General features: G+C 51.7%; 6 protein-coding genes across 6 annotated transcripts; 2 read left to right on the forward strand and 4 right to left on the reverse strand.

The window, feature by feature from the left end:
- Window positions 1–10698: 10698 nt before the first annotated feature.
- Window positions 10699–12613, reverse strand: CTHT_0001390 (uncharacterized protein; the record flags this gene model as incomplete). Its single annotated transcript, XM_006690625.1, has 2 exons — window positions 10699–11610; window positions 11669–12613. 2 exons carry the CDS (start codon window positions 12611–12613, stop codon window positions 10699–10701), a joined length of 1857 nt encoding a protein of 618 aa, XP_006690688.1.
- An 860-nt stretch (window positions 12614–13473) lies between these two features.
- CTHT_0001400 (uncharacterized protein) lies at window positions 13474–14504 on the forward strand (the record flags this gene model as incomplete). Its single annotated transcript, XM_006690626.1, has 3 exons — window positions 13474–13498; window positions 13577–13701; window positions 13758–14504. The coding sequence occupies 3 exons, from the start codon at window positions 13474–13476 to the stop codon at window positions 14502–14504; spliced, it is 897 nt and encodes a 298-aa protein (XP_006690689.1).
- A 109-nt stretch (window positions 14505–14613) lies between these two features.
- CTHT_0001410 (mitochondrial 37S ribosomal protein mS23) lies at window positions 14614–15394 on the reverse strand (the record flags this gene model as incomplete). Its single annotated transcript, XM_006690627.1, has 2 exons — window positions 14614–14950; window positions 15018–15394. 2 exons carry the CDS (start codon window positions 15392–15394, stop codon window positions 14614–14616), a joined length of 714 nt encoding a protein of 237 aa, XP_006690690.1.
- A 565-nt stretch (window positions 15395–15959) lies between these two features.
- CTHT_0001420 (uncharacterized protein) lies at window positions 15960–17960 on the forward strand (the record flags this gene model as incomplete). The annotated part of the gene is made up of 1 exon (XM_006690628.1): window positions 15960–17960. The coding sequence occupies one exon, from the start codon at window positions 15960–15962 to the stop codon at window positions 17958–17960; it is 2001 nt and encodes a 666-aa protein (XP_006690691.1).
- A 906-nt stretch (window positions 17961–18866) lies between these two features.
- CTHT_0001430 (uncharacterized protein) lies at window positions 18867–20984 on the reverse strand (the record flags this gene model as incomplete). The annotated part of the gene is made up of 4 exons (XM_006690629.1): window positions 18867–20058; window positions 20110–20188; window positions 20429–20768; window positions 20823–20984. The coding sequence occupies 4 exons, from the start codon at window positions 20982–20984 to the stop codon at window positions 18867–18869; spliced, it is 1773 nt and encodes a 590-aa protein (XP_006690692.1).
- A 1697-nt stretch (window positions 20985–22681) lies between these two features.
- Window positions 22682–24070, reverse strand: CTHT_0001440 (putative sterol carrier protein; the record flags this gene model as incomplete). Its single annotated transcript, XM_006690630.1, has 1 exon — window positions 22682–24070. The coding sequence occupies one exon, from the start codon at window positions 24068–24070 to the stop codon at window positions 22682–22684; it is 1389 nt and encodes a 462-aa protein (XP_006690693.1).
- Window positions 24071–24731: the final 661 nt, after the last annotated feature.

The raw sequence follows: 24731 nt of genomic DNA on the forward strand, positions 1-24731 counted from the left end.
AACCACGGGTTCGCGCCGCTCACAATCAGTTCATCTCCGGTGTCCCTTGTGTTTGGCAGTCAGGGATATCCATTTTTCTTGGACTTCCGTGTCTGTGTGACATCGCCCTTGATGACACCCACATTGTTATGACCAAAAGGGCTTTATCTGGAAGAGCGATCCCATAGAACCGAATGACCAAAGTGAAAGGATATTATTACCCATCAAACTCAGATATCTGTGCTCAACGACCCCACGCATTGGGAAGGCATTTCTCAACCTCTCCGACTTTTGGCCTACTCACGCCGTTGAGAAGTGACATGTCAAGATGTGATCACTTTATGACATTACTAAGAATGATCACAGACTCACTAATAGGGATAGCACTTTTGTCATAGTTATCCTCTCTCTCATTCATTACTCACCTGAAAACTACTGGCCGACATATCCTAACCTCCCAATCAATGCCCCCTGGATTCCTTTTTCCCCGGCCTCGGCGGTGGCCAACAACATCCAATTACCCCAAGCCCCCCTCCTTCTCTCACTAACCTTCTCACGATCTTGTCACATATTATGCCGCGCACTCAAGTAATCCTTACACGTGTGCTCGTAGTCGCAGATGCTCCCACACAGGAAGCACTCTTACTTCGGACCCTTTTACCTGCACACACACCTACTATTGGTGAATAGCTCACACTTCTCACCAATGGCAGTGCGAAGAAGCAGCCTCTAAAGGAACGGCTGATGTATGTGCAACTGCTCAAGTATTCTATGGCACAATGCATGTCTTGGCAAGGGGGATGCAGCAGAAGAGTGGAGGTCCTGTTAAGGATAAATCGTGTGTTGGAGGTATTGGGTAATCATCAAGTGCCAGTACCTAAGAAGCGACGCCTGCATCTCGATCAAAAACTGGCTCAGAGACATTAATTGTCGACCTTTAGAGTTGTGATGCTTATTCCCAGTGAAAAATGATCCTCGTCCTCCACCCAAATCGCACGTCTTCCCCCCTCATGAGAGCGTCTATCTCTCCCACCGTCCACGGCCGTGATACGGGGTCTTTGTCGCATGTGGCGCAGACACAATGCCAGCAGGACCTACAATACTTCTTCTTCGTGATCCAGAGTCTGCAGGAGCAGCATCGCCACCGCGGGCCCTTAACCCTGTAATAGCAACATCGCTCCATACAGTGCCACTCGCCAGCCAGAAAGTCTGTCAGGATAACCGGATCCCTTTCAGTGCCCTCCACACCTTCGCATAGAATTGGGGGCTGGATACATGGGCGTAAGAAGATCGGGCAGAGCGGGTGTCTGCATACCGGGTGGATCTTTTTTTCCCAGCGACACATAGCGTTGTTGTGGGTAACGGACCTCTCAATGATCGTGACCTTGAGAAGGTGAGATGCCAGAGTCAGAACACGACCAAGAACACTCTGGTTGATAATAGAACTGGCTTACAGGAGTAGTGCTTTGTGAGTGTGGCTTCTTAGTGCTGCTATCGATTTTCAGCTGCCTAACATGCACCAAAAACTGCGGTCAATTCGAAGCCAAACAGACGGAGTGATCAGAAAGCGGATGAAATATATTTACATCTTGAAACGCAAGTTATAGCGCATTTGCATAGCAGTTCCTATATTACATATCTGTGCGCAAGCCGCCGTCGTCACTTGCAAGGTTATTTTTCCGCGAAATTGTATTCTCTGTAAAATTGCTAATACTAATAGTATATACGACTCCTCCCAAGACTGCATTGATCAGCCCAGCACCCACACTAAGCCCTTATGCAACAGTGCCCTACACTGCACAACCTCTCTCTCTCATCATCATTCCTTGGTATGCTTACCACAGCTGCAGCACTTTCACTTGAGGCCCTTCTTGCGATATAGGCAGTTGGTCTCCCAGCACCTGTCCCCGTTTGCATCAATACCTACCGTTATGGCTGACTTAGGAACGAAGCACTGAGAAATTTGCACAGGGAGTCATTGCATCGCTTCCAATTGGGAGTTGTGGACAGGGTAGGATCGCAGATGAGATGGATTCTCATGACGTATTGGGACATATTTGATGCGTGGCTGTGATGGGTTTTGGCAAAAGTGAGTTTGGGCTGCGTAAATGAGGTAGTGAAGTCGAATGCTGCTGAGAGCTGTGGTGAGATTATTGTTTTCAAATGACAGAAATGAGAGTTCTAATATTACTCCACGTTGAAGTAAGGATAATAGCATTGTATGTTTCCGAATATGGCAAGGGAAGATAACATTGCAGCGTATTAGCAAGTAGTTGGATGCGAAGCTGACGACAGAGAGACAGCGCCGCATGGCTTGAATGATAGCTCAACGAAATACCCATCAATACAACAACTTTTCATTTGCAAAAGCATCAGCCACTGTCCATCGACTTTTCGAAACATAAGCAGTGGAAGCGCCCATGCGTGCTGATCGTGTTGGAGGTGGATCAAAACGCGTCAACCGGGAGATGTTGCACAGTGGAGACCAAAAGTGGACCGCAGAACCACGGAGCCGGATTTTGCCAAGCCCGGTGCTATGCTGGTCTCAGACAGTGCCGAGTTTCAACGTCTCGCCGGATCCCAGAGGAGAATCCGGGTCCAATAAAGTGGGTCACGCTGGGATGCAAAAACGAACACAGAATTTAGCAGCGATGTCTTCTCTTTTTTCCTGTAACAGTTAGAGATGAATGTCAAATAACAAGATATTTGTAGCCCAGTATTGATTTGATTCGTTAGCCTTGCATGTTAATTTGATCACTTTAGGCACAAGTATCTGAAAGCACATCAAATATAGAACTACTTCCCATTTTAGCGTGATTTCCAGTACTGACCAAAGGTAAATGGGTTCTCAGAATCGTCAGTATTCTACATGTAAATAGGTCAATAGGTGTAAAATCAGTGTCTCCCACGCCTAAGTTCCAGCGTTGTCCATCCGACAGTTTTCATTTCCCCGCCAAAATGACAACGTTATGCACCTCACTTAACACAAAGTCTCCCTCAAACAGCCCGATCTTTTGCCAGCCTCCATCAACGGGCAAGAATTCCACATCACATGGACGGGCGATGCGGGTTCACCCTTCCAAGCCTATCCTACTGGCCAGATGTCGCCCTCCACATGACCTCCAGGCCAGTTGTCCACTGCTTGCCCTTCCAAAAAGTCGGGGACTGCAGCCTGTTAATGGAGGCCAGGGCTTCGCCCACATTCTGCTGGTCGGCCTGCTATCGATCTAACAGAATGCGGACCAATCCCTATCATAGACCGAAGTCATCGAATTTTTTGTCCTGAAAATCGCCAACACTAGGGAATATCGTTGTCACATGGACACGGCAGTCCAAGGAGAAGAAATATCCTTGACAGTCGACATATAGAACATCAGAGACACAAGAGCTGAGAAGGGCGAAGGCATATCTGATTGGTAGAGCCCGGAAAAATATGAGGGGGGACAAGAATGAGTTAGATAACCTTGCCACGCTGAGGAGAATCCCTGAAGATTGCAAGAGACCGCGTGGTACTCACAAAGGCAAAGGGACTTTATAAGGGAGGCTACTTGGGCATGATGAAAGATTTCTCTTGGGCTTTCCTCTCCCCAACACAAGGATGCTGAGGACCAAGAAAGATTATTACACGTAGTAATTGACTTCGCTGTGCACCCCACATCGTCAGCGGCCATCATCTAACCCATTTGACCCATTGTCGATCCCTGTCTGCACTCGACCAAGTCACCCGTTACAATCGTTGGCAGATTCGGAACAAGTTGAGGCTCATCAAGTGTCTGCACAAAGGGAACTCGTGTGGGAATTCCTATTTTACGCGTACACGACACGCAGCTGCATGATCGGGAGGGAATTTTTGGGTTCGGAATGGAGCTGTTGTTCCAGATTTCTGAAGAAAATTTTGTGGATTCCAGCGCGCGCAAGTTTTTGTTCGGGAACATAAACGAATGCTTGGTCACAGTTTACGAGGCTGGTTCGTCCATGGAGATCCGCAGGTGTCGAATTATATGCGGACGATAGACCGGGAGATCCGGCTGATTGATTTAGCAGTGCGGGGGCCATTGTCAAGCCCATTCCTCCCGACAAGGGCGGTAATTGGATGGGCAGCGGTACCACAAATGGGATGCGGATCTTGGGACGCTTCTTATGTCCATGTAAGTCACACTAACCTCCATCGAACCTCATCTTCGTTTTCAGATGCTAATTCTTTTCACAGGCAGTACCGGAAGACTCGCATCAGAGACTTGTGGGATAAGACGTGAAATTAACAACAACAAAGCAAAACAGAAAGAGATCCATGTGTGAAGTTGCTCAGTCTGAAACATTACTGCGACAGCGTCCCAAAACTTTCCCTCTCGGTTTCTGCCAACTCGTTACGGCCTGTTTGTTGATATATTCTTCCCGAATGACCTTGTAGATCTCCTATTTTCTTCGCATCGAAGATCATTATATTGGTCACCCCCGACCCTTGCTAGGGTTACTCAATGCCAAGACGAATCGATACACGGTAGTAATCCTCATGGTTGCACCCAGTAGTCCATTTTTCCACAGAGGCCCAGAGCACCAACCGCCTCCTGCAGTAGGGAAACTCATTCCAGAGGAAGAGGCCATCACTATAAGAAAGAGCCGGATGAGTTTGTGCACGATGTTTTGCGTGCTCAGTGAGCGCCTCGATTACCTCGGAAGACTCGATGTCTTCTGGTTGGATTGTGTACAAGAAGCACCAGGGTGCTTCAGTGTTCACATCATACCATCTCAATCCAAACACCAGGACCACATTGATGGCTTGATGGTTCATCGACGTGTCGGACGAATCAATCTCCACGACGAGCGTTGCGGCTCCCGCAACAACAAGCGTTTGGCCACAGTCAAGTGTCCAGCCTTTTTGCCATGTATTATCGTCCCACATATCGTTGGGGTACATGTTGATGCCGGCGATCCTGATTGTTGTATTATTGGGGCCCTGACGGGCATATTGAAGCTGGAATGGTTGATTCCATGGAGTATTCTCCATTTTTAACTCATTCGCAATCTTCGACTTGTTCTCCATATCCTTCACCTTCCACATAAGCAGCAGGTATCCCCGGTGACAGGTGTGAATCAAGTGCCTAGGGCAGGAAAGACCTCTATGCAATTGGGAAGAAGCTGTTATATCTGAAGAATTGTCTTCATTTAGGATAGGAAAAAAAGGACGCTTATGTGCTGTGGTGTTCTTAGGTTGGGTGAAAAGAGAAAGTTTTTGGCTCGCCTGTGCCCTCCTGGAATCTAGTGCAAATAAAAGCAACATCTTCCTCAACCTGAAGTACGTTTTGTTAGGTAGCGATTCGACCTAGCTCCTGGGTCTCTTAAAGTTGGGCAGGACGGCAGGATCGTGTAACATATCAGAGTGTGCACCATTGGTCTCACCAAAACTGACATCTTACTACGCGTACAGCTCAGTCATATTGGGCATCAATACGTATCGACTAAGGTTGTGGACGCAGTAATCTCTGCTGAATCAAAAGTGACCAACATTGGTGCCATAATCAACGATAAATGGACTTGATGGCATTGGAGAGGAGCCTGATGACCATGCTCATCGAGAACTGTTTCCCAAGTGATTATATGATATTAAACGTCACGGAAGTTGGACAAAATCAAGATACCATTTGACCAGCTGGCAGGAAGCAAAACAATGCTAGATTTCCATTGGGACTGTTATTATGTAAGTAGTACAGGGTACTGAAGCTGGAAACCATGGTCCATTATGCAGTTGGGAACAAATCTTCCTCCTCCATGTTTTAGATGACCTGCCTCTAAAGATCTACACCAGATATTCTCTCCATCTTAAGAGAGGGACTAATCCCCAATGCATTATGAATTGATATCGATATAGAGACACTAGCCCCAAATGCTTCCAACGGAGATCTTTGTTGGATGTAAAAGAAAATGGTGAATGTGGATGGGAGTATTTACTTGGGCATTGCCCTGCCGAACACGCGGCCCTGAGGAAATCTATCAAGCACAATGGGTACCGCAGAATAACAACGCTCTACCTCTAAACTACACATGCGTGAAGGCGGATGAGCATGGCTCTTATATAAGGTCAAGCGTGCACCCGACCTCGGTGGAGCCCGGGCTGACTGAGGTAGGTCAACGGTGATCACACCGTGGTCACTTGCGGCTAACAATCTTGCTCATCAGTATCATAGTCTGTTCAGCCCCCGTGCACGCCCCAATCCTAAGGGGGATATGGTCAGGGCGTGGATCGCCGCGAGGGAGCTACATGTCCTTAACCCGGAGAGCCCAACACACCGCGATGGCGGGGTCATTGACCTCGCCTTTCGGCCCGGACCGAGCCTTTGCAGAGTTCGCTGGGAGCTCGTTCATCCAGCTGCCCGGGCTATCGCCAAAGGATAAATTTGAACAAGAGAGTTCAGCAGAGTGTACACTACATGCAGGAAGGAACTGAACATAGAAGAGATTTTTTTATGATGCATGCTTCAGGTCCTACACCTTATCACTATGCTTATCAGTACGTTGTAGAAGGTCAATGATGTCATAGTTGATGGCTCCAGCCTATGAGAACCAGAAGCTCATTGCGTACTTTCTGTTACTTGGCCATCATTGGCTGTGATTTTTGCTTCATGTAATATTTAGAGCAAACCTGTCATCGCCAGGGCTACAAGCAGCAGAGCGCTAGACCGAGAGCTTAACAGGAGACAATTCATTGCACTCAAAGCTATTTCGTTTCGATCAAACAGTACAAAGGCCTTCACCACAAGAATCTGGTGCATCTCACTGAGCATCATGCCCACCCTTCTGAGCCTCACAGCCAACACCCCCAACCTAACCCTCACAGCTAGCAATACTCACCCCACAACAGACTTATCGCCCCGCCGTCTTAACACAATCTCTCAACGCAACCATGCCACAGCGCTCGAAATGGAAACTCACTTTTGGCGCTCCCTCCTCTCACCTGAACCCCAGCAATCCACCACCTCATCTTGCTCAAATCCAACCTCCGTAACAAAATACATCGCCCCTGACTGCATAATGATCAACCCCATCCTCCATCCATCCCACACCTCAACTCCCATGCAAGGACAAGATATTCTCTGCGCAATAGAAGCCTGGCGCTCCCGGCAAGCGCAGCGTATGCAGGAGGACGGGGTTGTCTCCAAGGGGGGTTACGTCGCCTTCCGATTTCATGGGAATCCCGCTGTCGTTGAGGTCGGGCTGATGGGGATTTGTGTGGTATATCAGGTGGGGCTGTATCGGGTTGTTGGGACGAGGGGGGAAGGGAATGGTGAGAAGGGAAAGGAAAAGAAGAAAAAGAGCGGGGAGGAGAAGGTGAAGGAGGTTGTGGCAAGCGCAAGCAGTACGTGGAGACAGGGGGCTGGAGGGCAGTGGGTGTTGTGTGCAATGCATGTGCAGTTTTGTGAGGAGGTTGAAGAGGAGGAGGGATGAGCACAAGCAAGAATAAGAGACATGAGTAAGGGATGAGGTAGGACGTTCTCACTGAGATCTTTTTCGGGGGAGGAGACTATGATAAAATGGAAGAGTATCCAATAAACAATCTGTTCAATGCTCAAGTCCACAAAAAACTAATGAGTCAAATGCATATTAGTGACAGCAGCGATACAGACCACAAGCAGTGGCCCATGGGGGTACCACCTGTAGACCAGCGATCCAGTTTACTCCTATCAATCAGAAGCTCATCCACCCCGCTTGTCCACGGTGGTCCATCCTCCTGTTTGCATCAGGTGTGCTTTCTTCTTTCCCATCCTTTAGAGTAGTCGCACTCTAGCGAAGACCAAAGGACTACCAACCCAGGCCACTATCCTTACACTACCATCCAGCGCATATCTGGTATGGTATCATTCATGTGCGTAAAGGCCAAGGTCAGGCTTAGCGAGAGGAATGTGCATCGAAGACTTTCCATGTGATGTTAACAACAGCCAGCGTCAATCTCACACCCTTGGAATATTTCCGTGCACATTAATGCTTACCTCGGAAGTCTTGAGTACTCCTTTATCAACACTCGTGGAATCTTCACCCAGTGGGTTGTGCTTAGCCAAAGGAATTATGGTGATATGCCCATCGTCGCAGTCCTGAAAGCTGACAAAATCAAATGTTCCAACAGTGGGCAGGCATGGAAGGTATCTCCAAGACATGAGAGAATTGCCAATGACAAGTCCTAGTGGCCTGCGATAAATTGATCCCATGGCCTCTTGCGTGTGGTGGTTGTAGCTTCCGCTACATGGCTCCCGAATGATCAGATTGCGACTCGGCTTGCCAGAAGAGCCCTGTTCATTTGGCAGATATCCTGTCATGGAAATGGCTGGGCTTAGAAGACGGATCCGTTTGAAATAGAGTGCTTTTTGGTTGAATCTCCTGCAGTCAGCAGGAATATCTTGTGCTTCAGGAACAATCAATCCTGACACAGATCCATGACCATATGGCTCTATCATGATGCATCTAGTCCTCTCGTAGGATATTTGCATCCTGCATCCTCGTGTTTCACTTTATCGGTTATTGTATTAGCATGATCTTTATCACACAATATGCAATAAGTCAGGACTCCCAAGCCAACTGAGCCCCGATATTCGGGGGAATTGTCTTACCATCCAAGTTCATCTGTCTTTGTCAGAAATTTAAGGCTGGCTCCACACCTTGACATTCATCCAGCCTTTTGGTTCTAAATGTCAAAAAGTTCATGCCTATGATGAGCCTGATTCCCAACCTCAGACAACTTTTAAGAGGTCTGTCGAAAGGAAAGACAGTCCGAGTGGTAGCCTCTTGGAGAGAAACTCACGATTTTGATTATGTCTTGGCCTGGCTTTCCTTGGAAATAGTTCTCCAAAATGGTGAACAAAAGCTGAGGTTCAAAAAAAATCATTAGCAGTTTGTTTGGGTTAACTGGCTGACATTGATAAGAATGGATAATGGCTCACATTTCAGTTCAAAATGTCAAGCATATCTATTGGGATTCGTCGCTCTCTGCCCAATGAATTTTGGACTACTATTTCGTCCCCTTTAGCCCGACTCATGGCTTGCAAAGAGAAGGCACAGGATAAGTATTTGTTCGTTTGGGAAACATTGAGAGTCATATCGCCGACTGTCTTTTCCATGTGCTTGAGGGCGTCCAATGACTGCTGCGCGGCAGACGTAAGCTGATCTATTTTCGTCTTAAACTCTTCCATTTCATACTCGAGGGATTCCAATGTGCTGGACAGTGTCCTCATGCATTGCAGGAAGCCACCCTGGCCATATTGCAAGGTTTGGAGACTACGTTGAAGCTGCTCCCGTCTTCTCGAACCAGGGTTCTAACTTCCTTCATTCTTTTGGTAACTTCCTTGTCATGCCGTATCGCACAATGCCGAAAAACATGTTGAGGCTAATAAATTAACAGGACGGTGATGCTTTTTTTAAATTCATGAACAGCCGCCATTAATGATGTCTACGTACCGTTCTCCCACGGTCATAAACATTTCGATGTGTCAAGTCTTGTCCTTGAGCTTTTGGTTCACCTCCAATGGTTTTGACACTTTCCTTTGTTAGTCTGTTCGTGCATTTTGCTTGAGTTCCTTCAAACGGTGTACACTCGGAAGCCATCTGGACTTTGATATAGCTTCATCTTGTGATGACTGTTCCGATGAGGGATCAGAGAAGCCAAGAGCTTCCTCAATGAGCTTGATGCATTCTCTTGTGATGGTCTGTGTTTGAGTGTCGAGATGCACAAGGTGCTTGGAATACTCGTGCTTTTGTTAAGTTCAACCAGCTGAAAGACCTTTGGTAGAAGGAAGAAGCAAGGAAGGATCCTCGCAGCAGGTAAGGGGGGCAAGAGTTTTCAAGTTAACAATACAAATAGTTGTGCATACCCAACTGATGACCACAGTGCCCTAAAATCTCCGTGAGAACTCTTACCTCTCAGATCGATAACCCCAGATTCGAACTCAAACCCATTTCAGGAAGGATAGGTGCATCGTCACAAGTTTCCTCGTGATTGTTGTGAAGTATTCCAACTATCTCTTAAAGACATGAAAATCTAATTGCACTGGGATTTGATTTCGGTATAGGCTGTTTGTTAGTAACTCGTAACTCAGATGACCTTTCGTCAGCAGAATGGGTGACATATTGTGCTCAGCGGTTGTTGGTATTCCGCTGTTTGCATTATTTATCGAGGAATCCTCATCTTGGTTCTGGGGATGAGTGATTCTATATACCTATTTGAAGCTGTTGGCATGCCCATCTAACCGTCCAGATTGTCGTCAAGCAACTTCAGAATTGTCGACGGTCCTTGGCGATGATAATCTTTCCCCGCCTTTGACTTGCCTATCCTCTGACCATCTCGCCGTTTCTTCATTAGTCTTTCGCCACTTCCCCGGAGCGGCTGCTGGTATTGGATGCTGTAATGTACCATCTGTATCTATGAACTTTTTTTCGAACCTAGTATGTATAACTCTAATACCCGGTCTCGGACTGATGTCGAAACTACCATATGCCCAAACCAAGCCCAACACCTAAAATATGCACTGATCCAACTCCACTAATAGAAAAACAAAGTCTCCAGATACAGTATAATACACACCAAAACAAAGAATAAACAGCAGTTCTACCAATGACCGCCCGGCTATGCAATCTTCCCAAACCGAATCCAATCCCTTCAACAACACAAACCGAACGAGTTAGTGACAGAACCACGCGAGAAATAAGCAATACAAAAACCGCACAAAACATTCCCTACTCCCTCTTCTCCCCGCCCCCCCACCCAATCCTCCTCAACCACCCCCCTGACTTCTCCTCCTTCTCTTCTAATCTGAATGACCCTTCAAACAACCCTGTCAGCCCATCCCTCGGGTCCTCCCGTCGAACCACATTCTCTGCGAAAAAACTCGGCTCCGCAAACTTCACATCCCCCTCTCCATTCTTATTATTATCACCTCCTCCGTTCACATCCCTCGCAAGCACAGTACCATCCGCCCCACGAAACCTTATCATCCTCTTTCCCTGCTCTTCCTTATCTATCGGGCTAGGCCGCAACCGGGGCTGGTTGGGGGGGTTGAATGCCCTTTGGGCGGGTGTCGTCGGCGCAGGAGGGACACGATACCAGAAGGGTTTGCCGCTGTCTGGATTTGTCGGCGCCGCACCAAATGGCTGGGCAGGGCGCTGATCACGAGTATTAAACGCCCGATAGGGCGAAATGAATGACGTAGATGGGGTGGGTGTCCAGTCCATTTCGTCGCTTCCCGATCCATAATCCCCGTTAACAAAGGGGGAGGAGTTCGTCCCCGGAGAGGAACGCGAAATATTCAGCGAATCAATCCTCTGCAGCGAAGCGGTGATGTTCTGCGCGGCGAGGGTGTGTGCGTGGCCCATGGGGGGCTGGGGCCGGGTACGTGAGATGGCGGGGGACATTTCGACTGGGCTGGGGGGGTTGTTGGTTGAGGTGGGGGAGCGCGAAATTTCGTCGAGGAGTTCGGCCATAGATTTGAGCTCGTCGGGGCGGGTGTCGACACCGCGGGGTTGGGCTTTGCGAGTGCCGGCGCGTCTGCGAGGGGGGGATTTATGCAGTTTGTTCGGACGACGAGGTTTGGTGTTGCCGAACAGGGGCGCTTTGCTGGGGTGGATTGTGCGTGGGGAGAGGATGAAGATCTGGGAAAGAGTCGGTTAGCATCGTTCAGAAGATCATGTTCTAGATTAAGGCGCTTACGAGAATGGCGATTAGTACAGCAGCCATATGGACTAAGAACTGCTTGTTAATCAAGAAAGGGTCCGCCAGAGCGAGCAATTCCAGCCTCTGCAACCAAACCCGCAACCCAATCGCCACAACCTGACAAATATACCACATCGGTACACCCTCCACGGGCTTCGTAAACCCCTGCATGGTATGCGCAAACCGCGGATTCCACCAAACCCCCATCACCCCTGACCACACACTCCAGCTCAGCAACCTCTCCGGCGCAGGCAACCAACCCAACACCCGCGCAAACACCCGTAACACCCTCATCGTAAACACCCCCTCCCCCAAGCCCGCCCACACAAGATACGCCAACAACAGCCCATTCATCACGGCCGCATGCCACACAAGCTGCAAGACGAACCCAATCTCCCGTAACCTCTTTCCCAGCGCATGCGGCATCTCCAACCATCTTCGCGACATGACCTCCTTTCGCACAGCCGCGCTGCGATCAACCATGCGCCGCAGCGCATCCGTTTTTGCAGTGTACTCTGCCCTCCCCAGCCGAGCGCGTACCTTCGGCTCGCACTCCGGACATATCTGTGGATACAACCTCTCCTGCGCAGCACGAAACTCGGCTAAACTCGCCTCGCGCTCGGCATAGTCTGGCTCATCGGGGTCGGGAAGGTATTGAGCCAAGCTCGCGCTCAGAAGATGTTGGTTCTTAAGACAGGTGTCGCAAAAGATGCGTTCGCTCGTGGGGCTTCCCATGGGGGATGAGGGACGCGCAATTGCAAGACGCTTCGGGGTAGCTTCGGTGTCCGTCGCGACGGGGGGATCGGTGATGTCGCCGTTTTCATCAAGGTAGTTAGTTGCTTCACAGGAAGGGCAGTCGAAGCGGCGGATGGAGCGGTCCCAGCGGGTCGAGGTGCGGCGGCCGCAGTAGAAACAGGTTAGGTAGCGGGTACGGAGGGGCATTGTAAGGGCATAATGTGCTTGTACTGGTTAGAATAGAGGATTGATGGCTTGTTTGGGTGTAACGCGTGAAAGAAGTAATGGTTTTATGGAGCAAGAAGGTTGATGGAGATGGATGATGAGAGCGCGCGAGATTGAATTCTGCCGGGCGGTCGTGTTTTCGGATGCTCTTTAGCTGATCCTTGAGCTTGTTGCACCAACCCTGCCATGTGGAACCTGGTGGGGTTGAGGTCTTGGCACGAGCGTGTTGAGCCGCGTGCACGGGCCATATGAGTTTGGGGGAGCTCTTGGCAGACTGGTGGTCTTAACCGACATACGTAGCTTAGAAACTTAGCATGTACTTCCTGACACTACATACGCTTGGGACTGAGACAACATCTGACTGAGTGAGATCGTCAATCTCAGGAATAAGATTCAGACGGTTAATTGTTCATTGATTTCATATCTGGCGTTGAGTTTAGTTAAGTTTCAACCTCGTCTCATGTTTTAGCTCTCCAAGCTGCTCGCTTCATCATTTGGTACATTGTGTGAGCAGTAAGTTTGTTCATTGTTCCATCCTTCAATCGGAGACTGAGAAATTAAGGTCTCACTTCTTTTCAAAACTCGGTAGATCATATAAAAATGACTTTGTATGACTGAAACAGAGCCCATCTGCTAACAGATCTCAGACGATCTTATTTGCCTATCCTGGGACCCCATTCGAGAGTGAAGAAGCATCTTCTATCCTCATCCGTCAAGTCCAAAGGAAAGACGACGGTTTCCGACATCAAGTTTCCGGAACACTCTTTCTATGTTGCATACTTCGATATCTACTGCTTGTTGTGCTTTCTTTGGACGAGTCCAACGACGTAGCACACACCGGGATGGCTGCCCAGGGGCAAGAACCTGGTACGACACAGTCCTGCGACAGTTCAAGTGAGGTCAAAGAGCTGGTCCGGAAATGGCTTCAAGAATTTTCTTCCACAGACGATGTGGAGATCACTCTTCTTGCCGTGCTAATCGCTGGGGCGGGCATCTTTGGCATCACACTAGTCCTACTTCCTCTGAAATGGTCTGTACTGCTGGTGGCAGGCCTAGTAGCCTTTCTATTGGTAAGATTCCTTCTTACCCCAATATCAAACCCTGAGCGAATGACTAACTTCTCCAGTACCGTCACCACATCGTAAAACTCCATTCCCCCTCTGCTCAATCCTTCCCCCTCTCATCAACCCCCAGACCTACCTCCTCAACTTCGCCCCGCAACGCCCTCCCCTCCACAACCTCCCTCCCCGCCGCCTACACAACCTACATTCTCGGCTCAGGCGGTCATACTACCGAGCTACTTGAAACCATCCGCCGTTCCTGGCAACCGGCATCCAACACCCATCGTCGATACATCATTTCGGTCAACGACACCTCCTCTCTGACTCGCGCCGCACAGCTCGAGACTAGCTTCGCTAAGGCATGTCGCCAACTGGGGGATGAGAGACTATGGGGAACAACAGATGTGGTGCTCATTCCTCGGGCGAGGAAAGTGCACCAGAGCTTCTGGACTGCGCCTTGGTCGTGTCTAAGAGCCGCGATTGCGGCTATTAGGGCGGTTGTAGTCCCGCCTAAGGCGAGGTGGGGGCAGGCTGGGTTCAGGTGGGCGCATGTGTTAGTTACGAATGGGCCGGCGAATGGGTTTATTGTTGGGGCTGTGGTGCATGGGCTGAAGTTGTTGGGGATTGTGCCGCTGGATCGGGCCCGGGTGGTGTACATTGAGAGCTGGGCACGGTCAAGGACGTTGAGTCTGACGGGGAGGTTGTTTAATCTAACGGGGTTTGCGGATGTGTTTATTGTGCAGCATCGGGAGTTGGAGGGGCGGGTCAAGGGAGCGGTTTATCTTGAAGGTTTGGTCGGCAAGGAGATCTAGAAGAATGAGGAAAAAGTGATCCCAACCAGTCGTACATTGTCTATTATGGTATCCATACAAATACACGAGGGAGGGCCTCTCCCTCTCAACCTTTTTTCAACCCCCCCCCCTAGTTCGCCTCAACATCCTCGTCCAACGCAGCACCACTTTCGCCCGTGGTATCAATCACCTCAGTGTACGCGGCCATGCGCTCGAGCTCGATGCGCTCGATCTCTGCCGTAGCCCACTTCTTCCATTCCTCGTATGCGGCATCCTCCAGCTCCATGCCAACCTGCAGATCCGACTTGCCAAAGTAGGCACCGTAGTAGCGTGCCTCCTCGACAGCCACCCGCTTCTCGATCTCTTCTTGTTGGCGGAGCTTGTAGAACTCTTTACGCGCGATGTCGTAGGCTTTGCGACGGGAGAGGCCCTTGTTTTCCATCAGCCAGAGTTGGTATTGCACGACGCTGCAGGCTGTCAGCATGGATCAACTTAACTTCACATATATTCTGTCCTCTCCTGCTCTGGACTTACCACTCCCCGCTCAGCGCCATCCCCGGCTGCCTAAGCCCCTTACTCCAATCCCTATATCTCGCATCCTGACCATCCAACTCCAGCAGCAGCTTAGGGCGGGCCAGCTCCCACGGGTGATCACGATAGAACTGAGCGCGCAGGGAGTCCTCGGGATGCACAATCTTGGTTGGCCGGTACAGCCCGGGGATCTTGCGCTTTCCCCTGTCGCGCCGGCTCGGGTCAGTGTGCTGGATCGGGTAGGGCCGAGTAAGAATCTCGGAGGGCGGGATGTGCGTCAGCGCCTGGAGCCATGGCGGCGGCACGTATTTCGGGTTAGCAGTCAGGGCCTGCACCGTGTCGTAGACGCGCGCGGCGACGAATTGCCGGCCGCGGACCATGTTGACTTTGGTATTGTTTGCTCGCTCGAATTGGGCTGTCCAAGGAGCTGAACTAAGTTTTGCTCGACGCGGGTACGAACAATCGTCGAGTTGGAAGGATCCTCAATTCGTCAATTGAGGGCTGCGACGTCTAGGCCTTCACCATCGAGGGGAGTCGGCTCGTGCTTGCCCCTCCAAGGCTGTTGTCTCCAAACTCTGGTCGTCGGCGTGCGGCGGCACTTTGCATGATGATTTTCGGTGGAGCGCAAAAGCCAAGCCCAAATTTTAGACGCCAGGGTTCGGGTTCGGGGTTGGGTTTCGCCATTAACCCCGCGTCCCCGCCAAAACCCGTATCGGGCCCCACTTGCGATAAGCATTCAGCGCAGCAGCACTTTTTTTCCTATCGGTATCAAGCAGCTCAAGCACCTGCAACACCATCACCACCTTGGCAGCGACAACATCAACGCCCCTTGTAACAACGATCCAGACACAACCTCTCCCTCCCCAGCGCTCGCCATAACACCCGGGGCACAGGCACGAGGCTGGGCTGGACAGGCTGGACAGCCAGGATGTTGGACGACAGCTCATGAGAGTCTCCAGCCGAATTGACGGGTCGATATGCGGCGCGATCCTGCACGTCCTGTACCCCCCATTGTCGCCCCTTAGGCCCTCGCCGTCCTTGCGCTCGTCGGCCCAGAGCCCTTCCAGCTGCTCCTCCTCCCGTCTGCCGACTGCGTCACAGCAGCCCCGACGGTGTCTCTCGCTGCTCGCTACCCGTCGACGACCCTCCCCGCTAACACTCTCCTCGAGCTCAAGGAGGCGTTTGCTGCTATGCGTTCAAGCTCTTCAAACATCACGTTTGCGCTTTGACGGCGACCCAGCCGCTGTGCGTGTTAACCATGCTGCTGCTGCGACGGTAGAGAACTCTGGCCCTGAACCAGAGCATGAGGGCTACGCTGCTCCTGAACCTCAGCCATTACCCTCACCTTCATCCTCCTCTCCTAATCCGTCGACCACAACTGGCCCAGCAATTACTCCACAGCAGCCCCAAACGAGGAAGAAGCAGAAGCATCTGAAGCCAATACGACGCCCCCTCACTAAAGAAGAGCTGCTGGCATTAGTCGACCCCTACGATGACACCGAAGAAATCGGCCGCGTCGAGGACTACCTCCAATACCTCCGGGACCCTTACATGCGGGGCTATGCCGAACCCGAGCAGCCCAAAGTTACCCTAGCCCGAACGGCTGAAGACGAAGAGTACCCATCCCTCGAGCAAGTCCTTGAACCCGCCGATGAAGGGACCCGCCACGTCCTCTGGGAACTGCGCTTCGCAGTCCTCACCCGGCTGCGTAGCCCACACAAGGTCGACCTCGACCACATCTACGAACTCTACCAACGCCTTCCCGAACCGCGTATGCTCTATCTCCACGCACGCTTCCGGCACCAGCTACTTCGCGCCCTAGGCCAGCCCGACGAGCGCGACTCAGCCAGCATGCTGCGCTACTTCGCCGTCATCGCCGACGTGAAAAACACCGGGATCCCGCTCACAACAGCCGAATGGAACTGCGCCATCGTCTTCGCCACTAAGTACGTCGGCCGCGTAACCGACGTCGAAGTTGACACCGCCCTCAAGCTCTGGCGTGAGATGGAGCTCGAGGCCGGCATCCGCGCAACAGACGTCACCTTCAACATCCTCTTCGACGTGGCCACCAAGGCTGGCAACTTCCCCCTCGCGGAGATGATCTACCGCGAAATGGAGTCCCGTGGCCACCGCTACAACCGCTACCACTACACCTCCCTGATCCACTTCTTCGGCCTCAAGCATGACACCTCCGGCATGCGTGCCGCCTACCGCGAGATGGTTGAAGCAGGCGAAATAATCGATACGGTGGTCCTCAACGCCATGATATCGGGGCTGCTCCGCTCCGGCGAAGAAGCCCCTGCCGAACGCATCTACGAGCGCATGAAGGCCCTCTCCCTCGGCCCCTCCTCAACAAACCCCTTCTCCCCCAACTCACCTCCTATCCTCCCCGTCCGAACGCCTCTAAGCGACCGTTTCATCACCCAAGCACTCCTTATGCTTTCTAAACTCTCCCGCCGCCACCCCCACGCTCAACCTCACCTCCAAGATATGGCACCATTAGCGCCCGACCTGCAGACCTACCGCATTCTGGCCAACCACTACGGTGTGAAGCGCGGCGATTTGGGCCGCGTAGCGGCCTACCTCGACGACATGAAACACTTTCATATCCCCCTCCACCATAGCATCTTTTTAGCTTTATTCAAAGGCTTCGCCCGGCATGGGGGGTATCCTCGTTCACCGTGGAGTGAGCAGCGGCTGGAAGGGATTTGGAATGCATTGTTGCAGGCGCTTGATGCTGCTCAGGAGGGGGAGGGGGGAATAGAAGTGCGGACGTGGCTGGCTATTTGGTGCTTGAGGGCGTTTGCGAAGTGTGCGGGGAGTAGGGAGAGGAGGGTGCTGGAGGTGTATGATGTGTTGAAGGCGCGGTGGGCGCTCAGTCCAGAGGAGGAGCAGTTTATGGGAGATTTTTTGAGTGGATTGGTTAATCGAGGGTTTGGGAAGTAGTAGCAGCATTGTTGGCCCGCTAGAGAGAAGGGAGGGTCTACCATATGTGAAAATTTCGTTGAAGCGCTGTTGGTGGTTTTTTTTATTTTTTTTTTCCCTGGAGGTGTAATATTCTACTTATATTTATGGGATGTTGGGCATGGCATTGCGAGGCGAGTCGGGGGACTAACGAGCAGCATCTAAACCGAGGGACGAGTTCAAAGCGTACCTACATAAGCAAACCCCATGGAAGAAGTACTTAACATGATCACCCGCATATATAGAACGCACTACTTTAGGGGGCCAGCCAAGATAGCATCGGCGGGCGGGAGGGAGAGACATCGTTCATCACGACTAACACAAGGAGGGGAATAGAGAAAAGGTCAGTGACACATGGAAGGAGGAGGGATTAACTGTGAGTTATACTACTACAAACCGGAGCGAGGGTTAAGGATGGTTTAAAAGTGTATTATATTGGCTTGTATATAGGATCTGATTTATGAGCAATTTACCTATGGGTTTGAGCAATTGGCACATTATGCCTTAAATCCTGCACTAGGAGCTGAAACCTTGATTAGTGGGCATCCAGGTAAGAAGGATGATCATTTCGATCTGCATATATACTTTCAGTCTATACAGACCGCCTGTATCCTGGGTGATTTGGTGTTACTTATTTATTCCCTTTAGAGTGTCTCCAAAAACAAAATGCCTCCTCAATATTGTGTTCCCAATCACCAGGTGCCTATGGTATCTATGAACATAGAGATAATCCCTCAACGCCACCCATAATCCAAACGAATGTGCAGGTCTATCTATCCCATCCCCGCCCAAGTAATTCCATCTATCCCTGTGGTGTCTCTCCCCCTCATAAGCTAATATATCATAAAACAGCAACCATTATCGTCCCCCTCCTTCATCATAATGAAATCACCTCCGCCCTGGTGGCCCAGCCCTCAAAATAGCCTCCCAATCCTGCTCCAACTCTCCCGTCCCCTCATACTCATCCTCCTCTTCACTCACCCTGTCCTCATCCCGCTCTCCTCCCCCTATTAGTCCCCGCAACCGACTCGGCTGCCGACTATGACTCCTCACATGATGATGATGCCCCCCATACGTCCGCTTTCCCACCCCGACACTAATGCTCCCCCTCGGACTGGTAATCGACACGCTGCTCCTTCCTCCGCCCACCGCAGGTGGAGCATGCGTCGTATCGTATGTCTTGGCGATCTCCTCATTCACCACATCATTCGGCACTCCGGTGTTTGGTAAAGTAGTCGACGGCCCTGGCCTAGAAGTACCGCTATTATTCCTACTCAGCGCAGGACGCGGAATCTGCGGGAAGGGCATGGGCATGGGCATGGGCATGGGCATGGGCATGCCGGGCGGGGGATCGATGCGTTCCTCAGTGACGTCGACGGAGACGGTTTTGATGATGCCGCGGGGCCAGGCGGAGAGGTCGATTGCGTCGGGGTCGAAGTCTTCTTCTTCGGAGAGGTCGGAGAGGTCAGAGGTGGAGGTGGAGGTGGAGGTGGAGGAATCGGTTAGGGATGTAGCATCGGAAAGGGTGTAGGAGTCGGGGAAGGCGGTGTAGGTGGCTTGGTCGCTCGGTCGGGAGCGGGAGTGCGATGGGCCGGATGATGCTGGCTCTCCTTCTGTGCGTAACGAGGGCCCAGTGCTCTCGAGGGCCCTCTCTTCGTCTACTGCGACGCCCTTCCCTTTGGTGTTATTAAGATTAGTAGTAGTGTTTTCTAGCCCCTCTAGGTAGGTATTGTTCTCGGTTCCAGCCTTCAAACTAGTCGGAATCGGCGGAACTTCCATCTCAGGCCGCTGAATGCTCCTGATGCTGTGATTGCGGCTATGGCTCCTACTGTGATTCCTACTGTGACTCCTGCTGTGGCTTCGAGAATGGCTGCCTACTCCTGACGATGAAGAGGAGGTGGTGCTGTATGGATCTTTGAGAGGTGTGTGTGTTCTGCGTCTCCTACGACGGCTTGCTGTTGAACGAGACGCCGAGGTTCCGCCGGTTCCGGAGGTGGAGTAGGAAGAAGAAGAAGAAGAAGAGAAGAGGGGGCCGAAGACAAGAATATTAGCGGCTGCAAGGCCAAAGTTTTGTTCAAGACTGACATGTCAGCTACGAATGATACTGAAAAGAGGGTAAAGAAAAGCATACATTGCCATGAGACTGACGTAAAAGTGGTGAATTGTGTAAATAACCTTGCCAACTGTTTCAGTCGTCTTCGCGGTGCGAACTACGGTAAATATGCCAGCACTGAATGAGGTCAGCAGGAGTTCAGACCAAAGAGATCTAGTGGCATACATGAAGCTCAACAGAGAAGTCACATAAAACGGCCATCTTGGCTTGCCACGGCGATTGGTATATCCTACAACAAGAGCTGAGAAGAAGGCCAAGAAGACCCAGGAAAAGACCGAAAAAGCTAACCTCGTCAGTTTTTGAAATGCCCGTACGTATTGCTTGCGTAGCTACTCACCCCCTTGAGCATAGCCAATATTCATCTGAACACTCGGACTCCAGCACTCCCCCTCGGCATCAGGCCGCCACAGCATTTCGAGCGGACGACACTGCAAGTTGACGGCCAGTGCAAAGGCCAGGTTGACGGCGGCCATGGTAAAAATAAACACGCCCAACAAAATGCGCCAGTGACGGGCGCGCCCCAACATGCTCATGAAGAAGAGGCACATGGAGATCTTGCTGAGAGTGGCGCTCATAAGATACCACGGTTGGGCGAGCAGGTCGAACTCGAGGGCGCGGACTGGGTTGTCGGATGTACTCTCGATGATGGCAAAGATGGTGCCGACGAATGCCACGATCTGTCCAATGTTAGGCCGTAATCCAGACCAATTACATCTTTGGCAAGAACTCACAGCAGCGACGCCGCTCGTATAGTCGTCAGCAGCAAAACGACCCGTAATCCCAGCGCGTGTGCAAAACCGTACAACGGTAGTAGCCAAAGCGACGGCGGCGGTGGCCAGCGAGATGGATAGAAGGGCCGGTCCTCCCGAGAGGTCGGCTGCGGGGGCAGCCATGGCGACGAGGAGGGCGTCCGCGTGCTCTATAACGTCGGGGCCCGGTAGGTCGTGCTGGTCATGATACTAGCGCTGCTTCGCACGGCTGTCACCCTTACTCGCGTAGGTAACACAGGATGATGGATTCACGGAGAGTAACCATTCACAAGGTGGACCAAAAGAAGGCCATAAAGAACATAAACCCCCCCAAATCAGCCAGATGGGAGGGGCACCCGTTTGGTGGGGGAGGGCGTGATGTTTAAGGACTCGGCTACATAAGGCCCCAAGGAGGGGAAGTGCCAAGTGTCAAGGTGTTGACGGTGTCGCCGACGGAGCGGCTAAAGAACCGGGGAAGCGTGGGTGTCCAGACGGCAGCAGACGGGTGATCAAATGGACAGTGAACGAGGGTGCGAAACTCAAACATCCCACCGAAGCAGTTCATTGATCAGATCCAAGCAGTACTACCTAAGCAGGAGGGTCAGCTTCCGGGCATGATACATGCTCGAGACTCCCAAGGGCCCGGAGAGCGGCCTGACTTGAACGAACCCCCCCCTCCCCACACTGCACAGGGCTGTTTCAGAGGGATCTGGAAGGGCATAAGACAGGTCTTAACGGTGGAGGACGTGCCGCCGCGGACAGGGTGTGGAACGTGGGCTGCACTAGGTTCAAGGCGAACGACGATCCCAGATTGGATCGGAGACATTGCCACGGCGGGCAAAAACATTCGCGGGGCTTTTTTGGGTTCGCTGCGGGCAAAATAGGCTATTAGGCGAATGGGAAGGCGAGAAAGACGCAATAGCCAGCGATCATGGCCCTGGTAAAGGACGAGGAATATCGGAGAAACGACAGGCCTGGTCCATTTCTGGAAACGGGCCCAGCAAGACAACACAGACGGTCGAGGCCAAACCCAAATAAAGACCGGAACGCCCGTGATAGATGAAGCATACTTCCATGCGTTCCATCTTTGTTGAGATGCTGATGTTCGGTCACCTATGGGAAACGGAAGAACACAAAAACTGCTGGAACAGACCCCCATTGGTGCCGACAAAGCCTATGAAACGGAGACACGATAAAGCTGATCGACAAACGTTAGAGCAGAGCCCGGGGGGACGAATTGTGCGATAGGAGGGTGGGCGTTGCGTCCAGCACGCGAAGAGTGGTGACGCATGCTTCCATTGGAGGGCACAGAGAGCAGCGAGAAATTGCGATGGCATCGATTGGAGGAGAAAGCAGCTGAAAGACTCAGCGAGAGGGGTGAGGATGGTGAGACAAGAGAGGGGCTGCCGCTAACTCAATTGGTCAAGTCGAAAAACGAATTGAGAACTCGATTTCTACTATCTGGCAGACGTAAAGTCGCACAATAGGACACAGGAGCAATAGGCTCCCTTGCACCCGTGCACCCGTGCAGCGGTCGCATAAATCTCCGGAGTCGTGCTTTGCCGTGGAAGCGTGTGATCGTCTCAGTCGAAGCTTCATGGAAGAAGAACCCCAGACTGAGCATGGGCCTTCGAAGCCCCCCCCCCCCACCTTTCGGAAAATGGAGCCGTGCCAAGACCTTTTCTCTTGGCGCCAAGCTCAACTGTGCAAGACTCGATTAGGTGAAAGCCAAGCTTCAATGCAAGTAATCATCATTCAAACGACCAACAATGGCATTGTCATCCAAAAGTAAAACAACATTAGACGAAACCAACAAAATCATCCCAAGTATCTCGTAAAATTTAAAGTTTCCCGCCCCTAGCTTGCATCAACTCCTTCGTCTTAACCATCGACACAGGACTCCACTTCTTACTCCTAACCTTCGCCGCTTGCTCCTTCGTAATGCCCTTCGCCTCAACAGCGGGGTTATATCCCAACCCATTCCTCTTGCCAACCTCTTCATTGCTCAGCACCTTCGCCTCCTTCCCATCGGCCCGCTTATACACCGTCACAACGGCCGCACCGCCCAAGCCGAGGTTATGCTGCAGCGCGATTTTGGTCGGCCTCTTATCAAACGCCCGATTGTTTGCCCACCCGCGCAGATGCCAGACCAGCTCCGCGCACTGTGCAATGCCCGTCGCCCCGAGCGGGTGTCCCTTAGAAATTAGGCCGCCGGACGGGTTGACCAAGACCTTGCCGCCGTAGGTGATGCCGCCGGCGCGGACCAACTCGTGGGCTTTTCCGGGCTCGGCCAGGCCAAGCGCATCCAGGAGAACCATCTCGTTGGCGGAGAAGCAGTCGTGCAGCTCGCAGACGTCAACGTCTGCAGCAGTAATGCCGGCTTCAGCCATGGCGATGCTCGCTGCACGGGTGGTCATTTCGCGGCCGACCAGGTCGATTGCGGAGGAGGAGAAGAGAGCGGGCGAGTCGGTAGCCAGGGATTGCCCGGCGATGAGGACAGCCTGCTCACGAAGCTCCGGCCTCTTGTTGAGGAAATCCTCCGACACAATGATAGCAGCAGCCGCGCCGTCCGAGGTAGGGCAGCACTGTAGTTTGGTAAGCGGCTCGTGGATCATCGGCGACTTGAGCACCTGCTCGAGAGTATACACGTCCTGGAACTGAGAATAGGGGTTGTGCACGGAATGCGCATGGTTAATCCGCGCAATCTCCGCAAAGTCCTCCACCTTCGCGCCATACTTCTCCATATACTCCCTCCCGGCATTCCCAAACAGCTGCGCAGCACCCGGGGCCTTGGCAACGCCCCTCGTCTTCGCCATAACCGCGAATGACGTTCCCAAAGGTGACTCCCGATCATTCCAGAAGCTCTGCAGCGAACCAGGCATCATCTTCTCAAATCCGACAACCATGACACAGTCCGCGGCGCCCGAAGCGATCATATTCCGCGCCATGAACAGGCCCGTCGAGCCCGTCGAGCAGTTGTTGTTGACGTTGTAGATGGGGATCTGGGTCATGCCGAACTGGTAGAAGACGCGCTGGCCCGAGGTCGAGTCGCCGTAGCAGAAGCACGCAATGCCCTGCTCAACCTCGTCGTAGGTGATGTGCGCGTCAAGGAGCGCCTTGATGCCTGCCTCGTAGCCCATCTCCGTGTAGTCGACCTGGCCGCGCGGCTTGATGAACTTGGTCATACCCACACCGAGGACGTAGGCAGGGCGTTTTTGCTTAGGCGCCATGGTTGCTTATTGCTGCTGCTGATTATGATGATGATTATGATGATGATTATGATGATGATGATGATGATGATGTTATTGTTATATCTGATGTTGATGTTGACCTCGTGGAATGAACTTGAAAGTTCAACCTATGTTAATATCGAAGACGAAGGTAAGTTGCAAAAATGTAAGACACAATCTCACTCCAAGTGCTACCTACCGATCCAGTGATGGTCTGTCACATGTCTTAAAAGCTGCCCGCCAACCGCTGTCTCCGAGATGTGGCTCCCCACTTTTTACCCCGGATCTTGCGGTGCGGGGACGTGGAGATGCCGAGGCTCCTTTTCTAGCGGCCTCCACACTCGGACGACCACTCGATCAATCGGTCTTGCTACTTGCACGTCGCTTGCGAGCAAATGTTGCATTGTGAGTGGTTTTGTGCCTGGCTGATGGGGCAAGACAGCGTGCGAAAAGTGTTTTAAAATGAGGAACGCTCGGGTAACCATCTCCATCGCCATTGACAAGAGGACGGGTGGTTGTGTGTGTGTCGTGTCCTAAACCTTAAGATTCGGGGTTCAAATTTTCCCTACCCGACTCTAGAATGTCCCGATTGACTTAAAATTCAGGTGGGACCTTAAGGCCGCTCTCAAAGATCGAACTGTTATCATGTATTATCTTTTTG

The sequence above is a fragment of the Thermochaetoides thermophila genome, assembly GCF_000221225.1.
Source record: "Thermochaetoides thermophila DSM 1495 unplaced genomic scaffold scf7180000011806, whole genome shotgun sequence".
Taxonomy (NCBI): domain Eukaryota; kingdom Fungi; phylum Ascomycota; class Sordariomycetes; order Sordariales; family Chaetomiaceae; genus Thermochaetoides; species Thermochaetoides thermophila.